The sequence below is a fragment of the Hyperolius riggenbachi genome, chromosome 10 (assembly GCF_040937935.1).
Source record: "Hyperolius riggenbachi isolate aHypRig1 chromosome 10, aHypRig1.pri, whole genome shotgun sequence".
NCBI lineage: Eukaryota > Metazoa > Chordata > Amphibia > Anura > Hyperoliidae > Hyperolius > Hyperolius riggenbachi.
The window spans coordinates 286,504,625-286,518,314 of NC_090655.1; the positions used below are offsets into that span (position 1 = coordinate 286,504,625).

Below are 13,690 nucleotides of genomic sequence, written 5' to 3' on the forward strand. Positions count from 1 at the left end.
CACACGTGGCATAGATAGCCATGACAAGGACAGGAAGTCACAGCACATGTTACATCACATCCGCTGTCCTCCTGTTACTCCAGCTCACATTTACAGATTGCCCAGCAAGCTCATGGGGAACCAGAACTGCAAGACAAAAACGTTGCTTCTTAAAGGAATACTATCAAAGTTTACGTTTTTTTCTGAAGCCCTTTAGGAGTTAAAATGGACTTAGTAATGGCAGATAGTGGTAGTAAAAGAAAATTCAGCTTATCAGACCTTGCATATTGCTACGACAGTGCAGTGGTCTGATAAGCTGAATAGAGGAACCCGACACCACTGCACTGTCCTAGCACTATGCAAGGTCTGATAAGCTGAATAGCGGAACCCGTCACCACTGCACTGTGCCAGCACTATGTGAGGTCTGATAAGCTGAATAGAGGAACCCGACACCAGTGCACTGTCCTAGCACTATGCAAGGTCTGATAAGCTGAATATAGGAACACGACACCACTGCACTGTCCTAGCACTAGGCAAGGTCTGATAAGCTGAATAGAGGAACCCGATACCACTGCACTGTCCTAGCACTATGCAAGGTCTGATAAGCTGAATAGAGGAACCCGACTCCTCTGCACTGTCCTAGCACTATGCAAGGTCTGATAAGCTGAATAGGGGAACCCGACACCACTGCACTGTCCTACCACTATGCAAGATCTGATAAGCTGAATAGAGGAACCCAACACCACCGCACTGTCCTAGCACTATGCAAGGTGTGATAGGCTGACTAGAGGAACCCGACACCACTGCACCACTGTCCTAGCACTATGCAAGATCTGATAAGCTGAATAGAGGAGCCCGACACCACCGCACTGTCCTAGCACTATGGAAGATCTGATAAGTTGAATATAGGAACCCGACACCACTGCACTGTCCTAGCACTATGCAAGGTCAGAGAAGCTGAATAGAGGAACCCGACACCACTGCACTGTCCTAGCACTATGCAAGGTCTGATGAGCTGAATAGAGGAACCCGACACCACTGCACTGTCCTAGCACTATGCAAGGTCAGAGAAGCTGAATAGAGGAACCCGACACCACTGCACTGTCCTAGCACTATGGAAGATCTGATAAGTTCAATATAGGAACCCGACACCACTGCACTGTCCTAGCACTATGCAAGGTCTGATAGGCTGACTAGAGGAACCCGACACCACTGCACTGTCCTAGCACTATGCAAGATCTGATAAGCTGAATAGAGGAACCCGACACCACTGCACTGTCCTAGCACTATGCAAGGTCTAATAAGCTGAATAGGGGAACCCGTCACCACTGCACTGTCCCAGCACTATGCAAGGGCTGATAAGCTGAATAGGGGAACCCCTCACCACTGCACTGTCCCAGCACTATGCAATGTCTGATAAACTGAATAGAGGAACCCAACACCACTGCACTGTCCTAGCACTATGCAATGTCTGATAAGCTGAATAGAGGAACCTGTCACCACTGCACTGTCCCAGCACTATGCAAGGTCTGATAAGCTGAATAGAGGAAACGGTCACCACTGCACTGTCCTAGCACTATGCAAGGTCTGATAAGCTGAATAGAGGAACCCGACACCACTCCACTGTCCTAGCACTATGCAAGGTCTGATAAGCTGAATAGAGGAACCTATCACCACTGCACTGTCCTAGCACTATGCGAGATCTGATAAGCTGAATAGCGGAATTCGTTACCACTGCACTATTCCAGCACTATGCGAGGTCTGATAAGCTAACTAGAGGAACCCCTCACCACTGCACTGTCCTAGCACTATACAAGGTCTGATGAGCTGAATAGAGGAACCCGACACCACTGCACAGTCCTAGTACTTTGCAGGATCTGATAAGCTGAATAGTGGAACCTGTCACCACTGCACTGTCCTAGCACTATGCAAGGTCTGATAAGCTGAATAGAGGAACCCAACACCACTGCACTGTCCTAGCACTATGCAAGGTCTGGTAAGCTGAATAGAGGAACCCGTCACCACTGCACTGTCCTAGCACTATGCAAGGTCTGATAAGCTGAATAGAGGAACCCGACACCACTACACTGTCCTAGCACTATGCAAGCTCTGATAAGCTGAATAGAGGAACCTATCACCACTGCACTGTCCTAGCACTATGTAAGCTCTGATAAGCTGAATAGAGGTACCCGACACCACTGCACTGTCCTAGCACTATGCAAGGTCTGATAAAATGAATAGAGGAACATATCACCACTGCACTGTTCTAGCACTATGCAGGATCTGATAAGCTGAATAGTGGAACTCGTCACCACTACACTGTCCTAGCACTATGCGAGGTCTGATAAGCTGAATAGAGGAACCCGTCACCACTGCACTGTCCTAGCACTATGCAATGTCTGATAAGCTGAATAGAGGAATCTGTCACCACTGCACTGTCCTAGCACTATGCAAGGTCTGATAAGCTGAATAGAGAAACCTGACACCAATGCACTGTCCTAGCACTATGCAAAATCTGATAAGCCGAATAGAGGAACCTGTCACCACTGCACTGTCCTAGCACTGTGCAAGGTCTGATAAGCTGAATAGAGGAACCTGACACCACTGCACTGTCCTAGCACTATGCAAGATCTGATAAGCTGAATAGAGGAACCTGACACCACTGCACTGTCCTAGCACTATGCAAGGTCTGATAAGCTGAATAGAGGAACCCATCACCACTGCACTGTCTTAGCACTATGCAAGGTCTGATACGCTGAATAGAGGAACCCGTCACCACTGCACTGTCCTAGCACTATGCAACACCTGATAAGCTGAATAGAGGAACCCGACACCACTGCACTGTCCTTGCACTATGCAAGGTCTGATAAGCTGAATAGGGGAACCCGACACCACTGCACTGTCCTAGCACTATGCAAGGTCTGATAAGCTGAATAGAGGAGCCCGTCACCACTGCACTGTCCTAGCACTATGCAAGGTCTGATAATCTGAATAGAGGAACCTGTCACCACTGCACTGTCCTAGCACTATGCAAGGTCTGATAAGCTGAATAGAGGCACCCGTCACCACTGCACTGTCCTAGCACTATGCAAGGTCTGATAAGCTGAATAGAGGAACCCATCACCACTGCACTGTCCTAGCACTATGCAAGGTCTAATAAGCTCAATAGAGGAACCCGACACCGCTGCACTGTCCTAGCACTATGCAAGGTCTGATAAGCTCAATAGAGGAACCCGACACTGCTGCACTGTCCTAGCACTATGCAAGGTCTGATAAGCTGAATAGAGGAACCCGTCACCACTGCACTGTCCTAGCACTATGCAAGGTCTGATAAGCTGAATAGAGGAACCCGTCACCACTGCACTGTCCTAGCACTATGCAAGGTCTGATAAGCTGAATAGAGGAACCTGTCACCACTGCACTGTCCTAGCACCATGCAAGGTCTGATAAGCTGAATAGAGGAACCCGACACCACTGCACTGTCCTAGCACTATGCGAGGTCTGATAAGCTGAATAGAGGAACCCGACACCACTGCACTGCCCTAGCACTATGCAATGTCTGATAAGCTGAATAGAGGAACCCGTCACCACTGCACTGTCCTAGCACTATGCAATGTCTGATAAGCTAAATAGAGGAACCCAACACCACTGCACTGTCCTAGCACTATGCAAGGTCTGATAAGCTGAATAGAGGAACCCGTCGCCACAGAACTGTCTCAGCACTATGCCAGGTCTGATAAGCTGAATAGAGGAACCTGTCACCACTGCACTGTCCTAGCACTATGCAATGTCTGATAAGCTGAATAGAGGAACCCGTCACCACTGCACTGTCCTAGCACTATGCAAGGTCTGATAAGCTGAATAGAGGAACCCGTCACCACTGCACTGTCCTAGCACTATGCAAGATCTGATAAGCTGAATAGAGGAACCCGACACCACTGCACTGTCCTAGCACCATGCAAGGTCTGATAAGCTGAATAGAGGAATCGTCACCACAGCACTTTCCTACCACTATGCAAGGTCTGATAAGCTGAATAGAGGAACCCGTCACCACTGTACTGTCCTAGCACTATGCAAGGTCTGATAAGCTGAATAGAGGAACCCGACACCACTGCACTGTCCTAGCACTATGCAAGGTCTGATAAGCTGAATAGAGGAACACGACACCACTGCACTGTCCTAGCACTATGCAAGGTCTGATAGGCTGACCAGAGGAACCCGACACCACTGCACTGTCCTAGCACTATGCAAGGTCTGATAAGCTGAATAGAGGAACCTATCACCACTGCACTGTCCTAGCACTATGCAAGGTCTGATAAGCTGAATAGAGGAACCCGACACCACTGCACTGTCCTAGCACTATGCAAGGTCTGATAAGCTGAATAGAGGAACCCGACACCACTGCACTGCCCTAGCACTATGCAAGGTCTGATAAGCTGAATAGAGGAACCCGACACCAACTTCACTATCTTAGCACTATGCAAGGTCTGATAAGCTGATGGATGTCTTTTTTCCTTCTACCATTATCTACTATTACTAAGTCTCTTGTAACTTCTGAAGGGCGTCTGGAAAAAACATAAACTTTGATAGTGTTCTTTTAACAAAGAAGGTATTTGTGCTTATTCAGGTTGGAGAGAGCATTTAAGGGTGTCCCACAATGCACTACTGCTGAATATGCTAATCATCCTTATGTTGACCCTGAAAGCTGAACACACCCGCAGATCCGCTGGAATGCAATGATGTATCAGGTTGTTTTAGCTTTCAGGGACAGCAATGGGATTATTTGCATATTCTGCAGTGATGCATTGTGGGAGACATCATTTGCTCACTCCAACCTGAATAATCACAAATACCTTCTGTTTTGGGAAGGCAAATTTATGTTCCAGCTCAAATGTGACCGAGCCTAAGAGCTTCTCATGGCAAACCCTGTGTGATGTGATGACTTAAAGAGGGTAGAATGCCTGCTATTCACACAGGAGGTACTGAAGGGGGACACACAGGAGAGGCAGAGGAGGCAGTGAAGGGGGCACACAGGAGAGGCAGAGGAGGCAGTGAAGGGGGCACACAGGAGAGGCAGAGGAGGCAGTGAAGGGGGCACACAGGAGAGGCAGTGAAGGGGACACACAGGAGAGGCAGAGGAGGCAGTGAAGGGGACACACAGGAGAGGCAGAGGAGGCAGTGAAGGGGACACACAGGAGAGGCAGAGGAGGCAGTGAAGGGGACACACAGGAGAGGCAGAGGAGGGCACACACAGGTGAGGCAGAGGAGGCAGTGAAGGGGACACACAGGAGAGGCAGTGAATGGGACACACAGGAGAGGCAGAGGAGGCAGTGAAGGGGGCACACAGGAGAGGCATTGAAGGGGACACACAGGAGAGGCAGAGAAGGGGACACACAGGAGAGGCAGAGGGGTCACTGAAGGGGACACACAGGAGAGGCAGAGGAGGCAGTGAAGGGGACACACAGGAGAGGCAGAGGAGGCAGTGAAGGGGGCACACAGGAGAGGCAGTGAAGGAGACACACAGGAGAGGCAGAGGAGGCAGTGAAGGGGGCACACAGGAGAGGCAGTGAAGGGGACACACAGGAGAGGCAGAGGAGGCAGTGAAGGGGACACACAGGAGAGGCAGAGGAGGCAGTGAAGGGGACACACAGGAGAGGCAGAGGAGGCAGTGAAGGGGACACACAGGAGAGGCAGAGGAGGCAGTGAAGGGGACACACAGGAGAGGCAGTGAATGGGACACACAGGAGAGGCAGAGGAGGCAGTGAAGGGGACACACAGGAGAGGCAGAGGAGGCAGTGAAGGGGACACACAGGAGAGGCAGTGAATGTGACACACAGGAGAGGCAGTGAATGTGACACACAGGAGAGGCAGAGGAGGCAGTGAAGGGGGCACACAGGAGAGGCAGTGAAGGGGACACACAGGAGAGGCAGAGGAGGCAGTGAAGGGGGCACACAGGAGAGGCAGAGGAGGCACTGGAGGGGACACACAGGAGAGGCAGTGAAAGGGACACACAGGAGAGGCAGAGGAGGCAGTGAAGGGGACACACAGGAGAGGCAGAGGAGGCAGTGAAGGGGACACACAGGAGAGGCAGTGAAGGGGACACACAGGAGAGGCAGAGGAAGCAGTGAAGGGGGCACACAGGAGAGGCAGTGAAGGGGACACACAGGAGAGGCAGAGGCGGCCGTGAAGGGGACACACAGGAGAGGCAGAGGAGGCAGTGAGGGGGACACACAGGAGAGGCAGTGAAGGGGACACACAGGAGAGGCAGAGGAGGCAGTGAAGGGGACACACAGGAGAGGCAGAGGAAGCACTGAGGGGGGACACACAGGAGAGGAAGAGGAGGCAGTGAAGGGGACACACAGGAGAGGCAGAGGAGGCACTGGAGGGGACACACAGGAGAGGCAGAGGAAGCAGTGAAGGGGACACACAGGAGAGGCAGAGGAGGCAGTGGAGGGGACACACAGGAGAGGCAGAGGAGGCAGTGAAGGGGACACACAGGAGAGGCAGAGGAAGCACTGAGGGGGGGGGGGACACAGGAGAGGCAGAGGAGGCACTGAGGGGGGACACACAGGAGAGGCAGAGGAGGCACTGAGGGGTGACACACAGGAGAGGCAGAGGAGGCGCTGGAAGAGGAACTCCATGGACATCACTAATGAATTAATAAAATAAAAATTGGGTCATGTCCGGTTTGTTAAAAAGCTGGAGGGGTTTCCCAGGTTTTACAGGGGGGTACAGTGATTTCTGGTCACACCCAATCCCCGCCTCCTCTGATCTCCTGTCCAATAGGAGCTGCAGGGTTCAGCTGCTTGGTTTCTTATTAGACAGAAGGATGGGAGGAGGAATGCGGCTATACTGTATATATAGGAGTATATATGTATGTACAGTATATCCAGCTACAGAAGTATTAGTGGTTTGGGATCTCTGTGACATAAATGGATAATTCCTCCACCTCGCAGCTCCTATAATTAGTGTTGTGTAACGTCACAATCTCTTTATTTGCACAGTTGGGGACAAGAGAGAGATAAAGGGACATTACAAGGGGCATATGAGTGACACGAGGATACAATGGTAATAAGAATGTGTAAGTGACACCACATTGCTCTACAAACAGAACACAGATGTCTTGCTATAAGTACATAGAGGTCTGTTGTCACAGGAGTAACACATTGCTGCCATTGTCTCATCAAGCTCTGCAATTTACTGCTTTCCATGTATGGCCAATGCTTTATGTGTAGGGAGGTCAATGAGATGTATTTAACTCTGTAGTTGTATGCAAATATAATGCAATTTGTATGCAGAGAATCAAATTTCTCAGGAAATGTATTTCTTTGTTGAAAGATACAGAAAATGTGCACGCAAAGTTATTGTCCTGTGTTTGGCCGCCTGTAATGAGCACAACCTTCTGCAGTTCTCTGTCAGGCTGATAACTAGCGATGGTCAGTGACATGCCCATAACTCTGAGATGGTGCAAATTATATTATAATTATATGCAGAGTTATGCAGATGCTGCATCTGGCCCATTTCCAATCTGCATCATCTTTGCATCAACTTGGAATTATCAGCAGCTCAACAATAGATAAAAGGGATAGTACAATCGGTTCCACCCCGTTTACACTTAGTTACATAGAAAACAGTCCACTGGGGGTTTTAACGGAAAAGCATCAGTCTTTATTCTTCATAAATATAATGTCATTTGATTGCAGCCGTATGAATAGGATATCCAATCCCTACACCAACAAATTATCAGCAGCTCACTGACCCTCCCTAATGAAAATTGCTCCTCCCTCAGAATTCTCTAACAGGAAGTGATGATGTTTCTCTATTTGCAGCGCGGAGTCCCGGCATCAGGAACCTCTCAGAGACTCGTCTCTCTGTATCCACAGACTGTACAACGGATGATGATGTCACTGGACAAGAGTCTCCTGCAGATATCCTGGTGACCCCAAATATGCCCCCAGGCCCCCCTCACCTGTCTAACCCTGAGGGGCCTCATACCCAGCACAGCTCTCCCCCTGCTGAAGGGTCTTATTCCTGTTCGATATGTGGGAAATGTTTTGTATGGAAATCACACCTTGTCACACATGAGAGATCTCACACTGGTGAGAAGCCCTATTCTTGTGCTGAGTGTGGGAAATGTTATAAATGGAAATCACAGCTTGTTATACATGAAAGGTTTCACACTGGTGAGAAGCCCTATTCATGTGCAGAGTGTGGGAAATGTTTTGGGCGTAAATCAGACCTTGTCGTACATGAGAGAGCTCACACTGGGGAGAAGCCCTATTCATGTGTTGAATGTGGGAAATGTTTTGGACGGAAATGGCACCTTGTCTCACATGAGAGATCTCACACTGGTGAGAAGCCTTTTTCATGTGCTGAGTGTGGGAAATGTTTTAGATGGAAATCACAACTTGTGAATCATGAGACATCTCACACTGGTGAGAAGCCCTATTCATGTGCTGAGTGTGGGAAATGTTTTGTACGGAAATCACACCTTGTCAAACATGAGAGATCTCACACTGGTGAGAAGCCCTATTCATGTGCAGAGTGTGGGAAATGGTTTGGGCGTAAATCACACCTTGTCACACATGAGAGATCTCACACTGGTGAGAAGCCCTATTCATGTGCTGAGTGTGGGAAATGTTTTGGAGAGAAAGGAAGCCTTGTCACACATGAGAGATCTCACACTGGTGAGAAGCCCTATTCATGTGCTGAGTGTGGGAAATGTTTTGTACGGAAATCACAACTTGTCAGTCATGAGAGATCTCACACTGGTGAGAAGCCTTTTTCATGTGCTGAGTGTGGGAAATGTTTTGGATGGAAATCACAACTTGTCACACATGAGAGATCTCACACTGGTGAGAAGCCCTATTCATGTGCTGAGTGTGGGAAATGTTTTGGACGGAAATCACAACTTGTCACACATGAGAGATCTCACACTGGTGAGAAGCCTTTTTCATGTGCTGAGTGTGGGAAATGTTTTGGATGGAAATCACAACTTGTCACACATGAGAGATCTCACACTGGTGAGAAGCCCTATTCATGTGCTGAGTGTGGGAAAGGTTTTGGATGGAAATCACACTTTGTCAGACATGAGAGATCTCACACTGGAGAGAAGCCCTATTCATGTGCTGAGTGTGGGAAATGTTTTGGACATAAAGGAAGCCTTATGAGACATGAGAAGTCACACTGGTGAGAAGCCCTATACTGAGTGCGGGAAATGTTTTGGCCATAAGTGTTCTTTTCCAGTGTTTGTTTTACTTCTTGCAAATCGCACATGGCAGGTTTCTTACACTGATTCCCGAGGACTCTCATGCTGCTCAGTGCATTAGATTGTTGCTGCTCTTTCTCTATATCAGACTCCTTCAGTTCCTCCAGCAGTTGCAGGCGTTTGTAAGCGTTGGTCCCCAGCGTACATCAGGCATTTTCCTGGTTGTGGCGTTGGCTGATTGTACGCTCTGCTACCATATATTGTGCGTTTGTTGAGAGTTTACTCAGCGTTTAATGGATATTTTGACAGAAAGCCAAAGGAACCAGGAAGTGCCGCTTATATTACAGGAAGTGCCGCTTATATTTCAGGAAGTGATGTTTTACAGGAAGTAGAAATCAGGTAAAAAGGAAAAATGGGGGACATGTAAAGGTTAATATAAAAAAGAAAGGGTGTTACATGTAAATTTGGGGCTCTAGCTTTTGGCAATATTTTATTTGTGGGTGTTGCAATCTAAGGCTGAATGATATTAAGTTTTTAACTGAAAATCGTGATCAGGGGTAGGACGATCTTCATATCATCAAAGTTGCAGTTATGTGTCGGTTTTCGCTGCCGCTGGTACCTGCTCTGCTCCCGGCTCTCTCCTCCTCAGTTGTGTATGTAACAAATATATTCCCTGCTGGAGAGGAGGTCAATGAGGGGTTAATGAGTCGCACCCCGCCCCCTCCCTCTCAGGGAGACAGCCAGGCTGGTGAATGGGGCACAGACACAGGAAGGACGGCTCATCCCACCCCTATCCCCGGGGACCCCGCCCCCTCCCTCTCAGGGAGACTGCCAGGCTGGTGAATAGGGCACAGACACAGGAAGGACGGCTCGTCCCGCCCCTATCCCCAAGGACTCCGCCCCCTCCCTCTCAGGGAGACTGGCAGGCTGGTGAATAGGGCACAGACACAGGAAGGACTGCTCGTCCTGCCCCTATCCCCCAGGACCCCGCCCCCTCTCTCTCAGGGAGACTGCCAGGCTGGTGAATAGGGCACAGACACAGGAAGGACTGCTCGTCCTGCCCCTATCCCCCAGGACCCCGCCCCCTCCCTCTCAGGGAGACAGCCAGGCCGGTGAATAGGGCACAGACACAGGAAGGACTGCTCGTCCTGCCCCTATCCCCCAGCACCCCGCCCCCTCCCTCTCAGGGAGACAGCCAGGCCGGTGAATAGGGCACAGACACAGGAAGGACGGCTCGTCCCGCCCCTATCCCCGAGGACCCCGCCCCCTCCCTCTCAGAGCGACAGCCAGGCCGGTGAATGGGGCACAGACACAGGAAGGACTGCTCGTCCCGCCCCTATCCCCCAGGACCCCGCCCCCTCCCTCTCAGGGAGACTGCCAGGCTGGTGAATAGGGCACAGACACAGGAAGGACGGCTCGTCCCACCCCTATCCCCTGGGACTCCGCCTCCTCCCTCTTAGGGAGACAGCCAGGCCGGTGAATTGGGCACAGACACAGGAAGAACGGCTCGTCCCACCCCTATCCCCGGGGACCCCGCCTCCTCCCTCTCAGGGAGACAGCCAGGCCAGTGAATGGGGCACAGACACAGGAAGGACGGCTCGTCCCACCCCTATCCCCGGGGACCCCGCCTCCTCCCTCTTAGGGAGACAGCCAGGCCGGTGAATGGGGCACAGACACAGAAAGGACGGCTCGTCCCACCCCTATCCCCGGGGACCCCGCCCCCTCCCTCTCAGGGAGACTGCCAGGCTGGTGAATGGGGCACAGACACAGGAAGAACGGCTCATCCCGCCCCTATCCCCTGGGACTCCGCCTCCTCCCTCTTAGGGAGACAGCCAGGCCGGTGAATTGGGCACAGACACAGGAAGAACGGCTCGTCCCACCCCTATCCCCGGGGACCCCGCCTCCTCCCTCTCAGGGAGACAGCCAGGCCGGTGAATGGGGCACAGACACAGGAAGGACGGCTCGTCCCTCCCCTATCCCCGGGGACCCCGCCCCCTCCCTCTCAGGGAGACAGCCAGGCTGGTGAGTGGGGCACAGACACAGGAAGGACGGCTCATCCCGCCCCTATCCCCCAGGACCCCGCCCCCTCCCTCTCAGGGAGACAGCCAGGCCGGTGAATAGGGCACAGACACAGGAAGGACGGCTCGTCCCGCCCCTATCCCCGAGGACCCCGCCCCCTCCCTCTCAGAGCGACAGCCAGGCCGGTGAATGGGGCACAGACACAGGAAGGACTGCTCGTCCCGCCCCTATCCCCCAGGACCCCGCCCCCTCCCTCTCAGGGAGACTGCCAGGCTGGTGAATAGGGCACAGACACAGGAAGGACGGCTCGTCCCACCCCTATCCCCTGGGACTCCGCCTCCTCCCTCTTAGGGAGACAGCCAGGCCGGTGAATTGGGCACAGACACAGGAAGAACGGCTCGTCCCACCCCTATCCCCGGGGACCCCGCCTCCTCCCTCTCAGGGAGACAGCCAGGCCAGTGAATGGGGCACAGACACAGGAAGGACGGCTCGTCCCACCCCTATCCCCGGGGACCCCGCCTCCTCCCTCTTAGGGAGACAGCCAGGCCGGTGAATGGGGCACAGACACAGGAAGGACGGCTCGTCCCACCCCTATCCCCGGGGACCCCGCCCTCTCCCTCTCAGGGAGACAGCCAGGCTGGTGAGTGGGGGACAGACACAGGAAGGACGGCTCATCCCGCCCCTATCCCCTGGGACCCCGCCTCCTCCCTCTTAGGGAGACAGCCAGGCCGGTGAATGGGGCACAGACACAGGAAGGACGGCTCGTCCAACCCCTATCCCCGGGGACCCCGCCTCCTCCCTCTCAGGGAGACAGCCAGGCCGGTGAATAGGGCACATCGTCCCGCCCCTATCCCTAGGGACCCCGCCCCCTCCCTCTCAGGGAGACAGCCAGGCTGGTGAGTGGGGCACAGACACAGGAAGGACGGCTCGTCCCGTCCCTATCCCCGGAGACCCCGCCTCCTCCCTCTCAGGGAGACAGCTAGGCCATTGAATGGGGCACAGACACAGGAAGGACGGTTCGCCCCACCCTTATCCCCGGGGAACCCGCCCCCTCCCTCTCAGAGCGACAGCCAGGCCGGTGAATGGGGCACAGACACAGGAAGGACGGCTCCTCCCGCCCCTATCCCCGGGGACTCCGCCCCCTCGCTCTCAGAGAGACAGCCAGGCTGGTAAATGGGGCACAGACACAGGAAGGACGGCTCGTCCCACCCTTATCCCTGGGGACCCCGCCCCCTCCCTCTCAGGGAGACTGCCAGGCTGGTGAATGGGGCACAGACACAGGAAGAACGGCTCATCCCGCCCCTATCCCCTGGGACTCCGCCTCCTCCCTCTTAGGGAGACAGCCAGGCCGGTGAATTGGGCACAGACACAGGAAGAACGGCTCGTCCCACCCCTATCCCCGGGGACCCCGCCTCCTCCCTCTCAGGGAGACAGCCAGGCCGGTGAATGGGGCACAGACACAGGAAGGACGGTTCGTCCCACCCCTATCCCCGGGGACCCCGCCCCCTCCCTCTCAGGGAGACAGCCAGGCTGGTGAGTGGGGCACAGACACAGGAAGGACGGCTCATCCCGCCCCTATCCCCTGAGACCCCGCCTCCTCCCTCTTAGGGAGACAGCCAGGCCGGTGAATGGGGCACAGACACAGGAAGGATGGCTCGTCCCACCCCTATCCCCGGGGACCCCGCCTCCTCCCTCTCAGGGAGACAGCCAGGCCGGTGAATGGTGCACAGACACAGAAACGACGGCTTGTCCCGCCCCTATCGCTGGGGAAACGTCACTGGAAGTTGTTGGTGAAGACAGAGGAGCCGGAGATCGCTGCCCGGGGAGCCATTCACACATTGACACTTCATTCTGCTCTCTACCTGGTGGACAGACAGACAGCCAGTGACAAATACTACTGGTATTACTGCGGTCCCCTCTCTGCCTGTCCAGTGTGTGCTGCTGCCTGGCGGGGGGGTGACAGTGACTGACACTGACAACCTTCACCTCGCTGCTGCTGGCTGGTCGGCTTCTAGCAATCACCTGACTACTGGCTGCTTCACTCAGTTACTTCACTCATCCCCCCTGAGCAGTGTATAGATAGGAAGTCAGCTAGATATATGTAGAGGGGGAGGAATATGATATTTATATATATATATATACATATAAGATTTTTTTTTTTTATTTTCATGACTCTGAACATTGTAGATTCACACTGAAGGCATCCAAACTATGAATGACCACATGTGGAAGTATAGTACATAACCAAACAGTGTGAAACAACTGAAAATGTGTCATATTCTAGGTTCTTCAAAGTAGCCACCTTTTGCTTTGATTACTGCTTTGCACACTCTTGCCATTCTCTTGATGAGCTTCAAGAGGTAGTCACCTGAAATGGTTTTCCCTTCACAGGTGTGCCCTGTCAGGTTTAATAAGTGGGATTTCTTGCCCTATAAATGGGATTGGGGACATAAATTAATATATTACAATCAGAATCATTACACA

The 13,690-nt window shown here is 52.6% G+C and overlaps 2 protein-coding genes across 3 annotated transcripts in view; both read left to right on the forward strand.

Annotated features, from left to right (window-relative positions):
* Nucleotides 1-13,690, forward strand: part of LOC137535892 (uncharacterized) — a 102,843-nt gene that overhangs the window by 22,004 nt on the left and 67,149 nt on the right. The window lies entirely within an intron of this gene.
* Nucleotides 7,823-13,690, forward strand: part of LOC137535552 (zinc finger protein 268-like) — a 166,549-nt gene continuing 160,681 nt past the window's right edge. For both annotated transcript variants that reach the window (XM_068257383.1, XM_068257382.1), the window contains exon 1: nt 7,823-9,159. In XM_068257383.1, the coding sequence (XP_068113484.1) occupies nt 7,928-9,159 (1,232 nt within the window). In that variant the 5' untranslated portion in view covers nt 7,823-7,927. The remainder of the gene's footprint in view (nt 9,160-13,690) is intronic.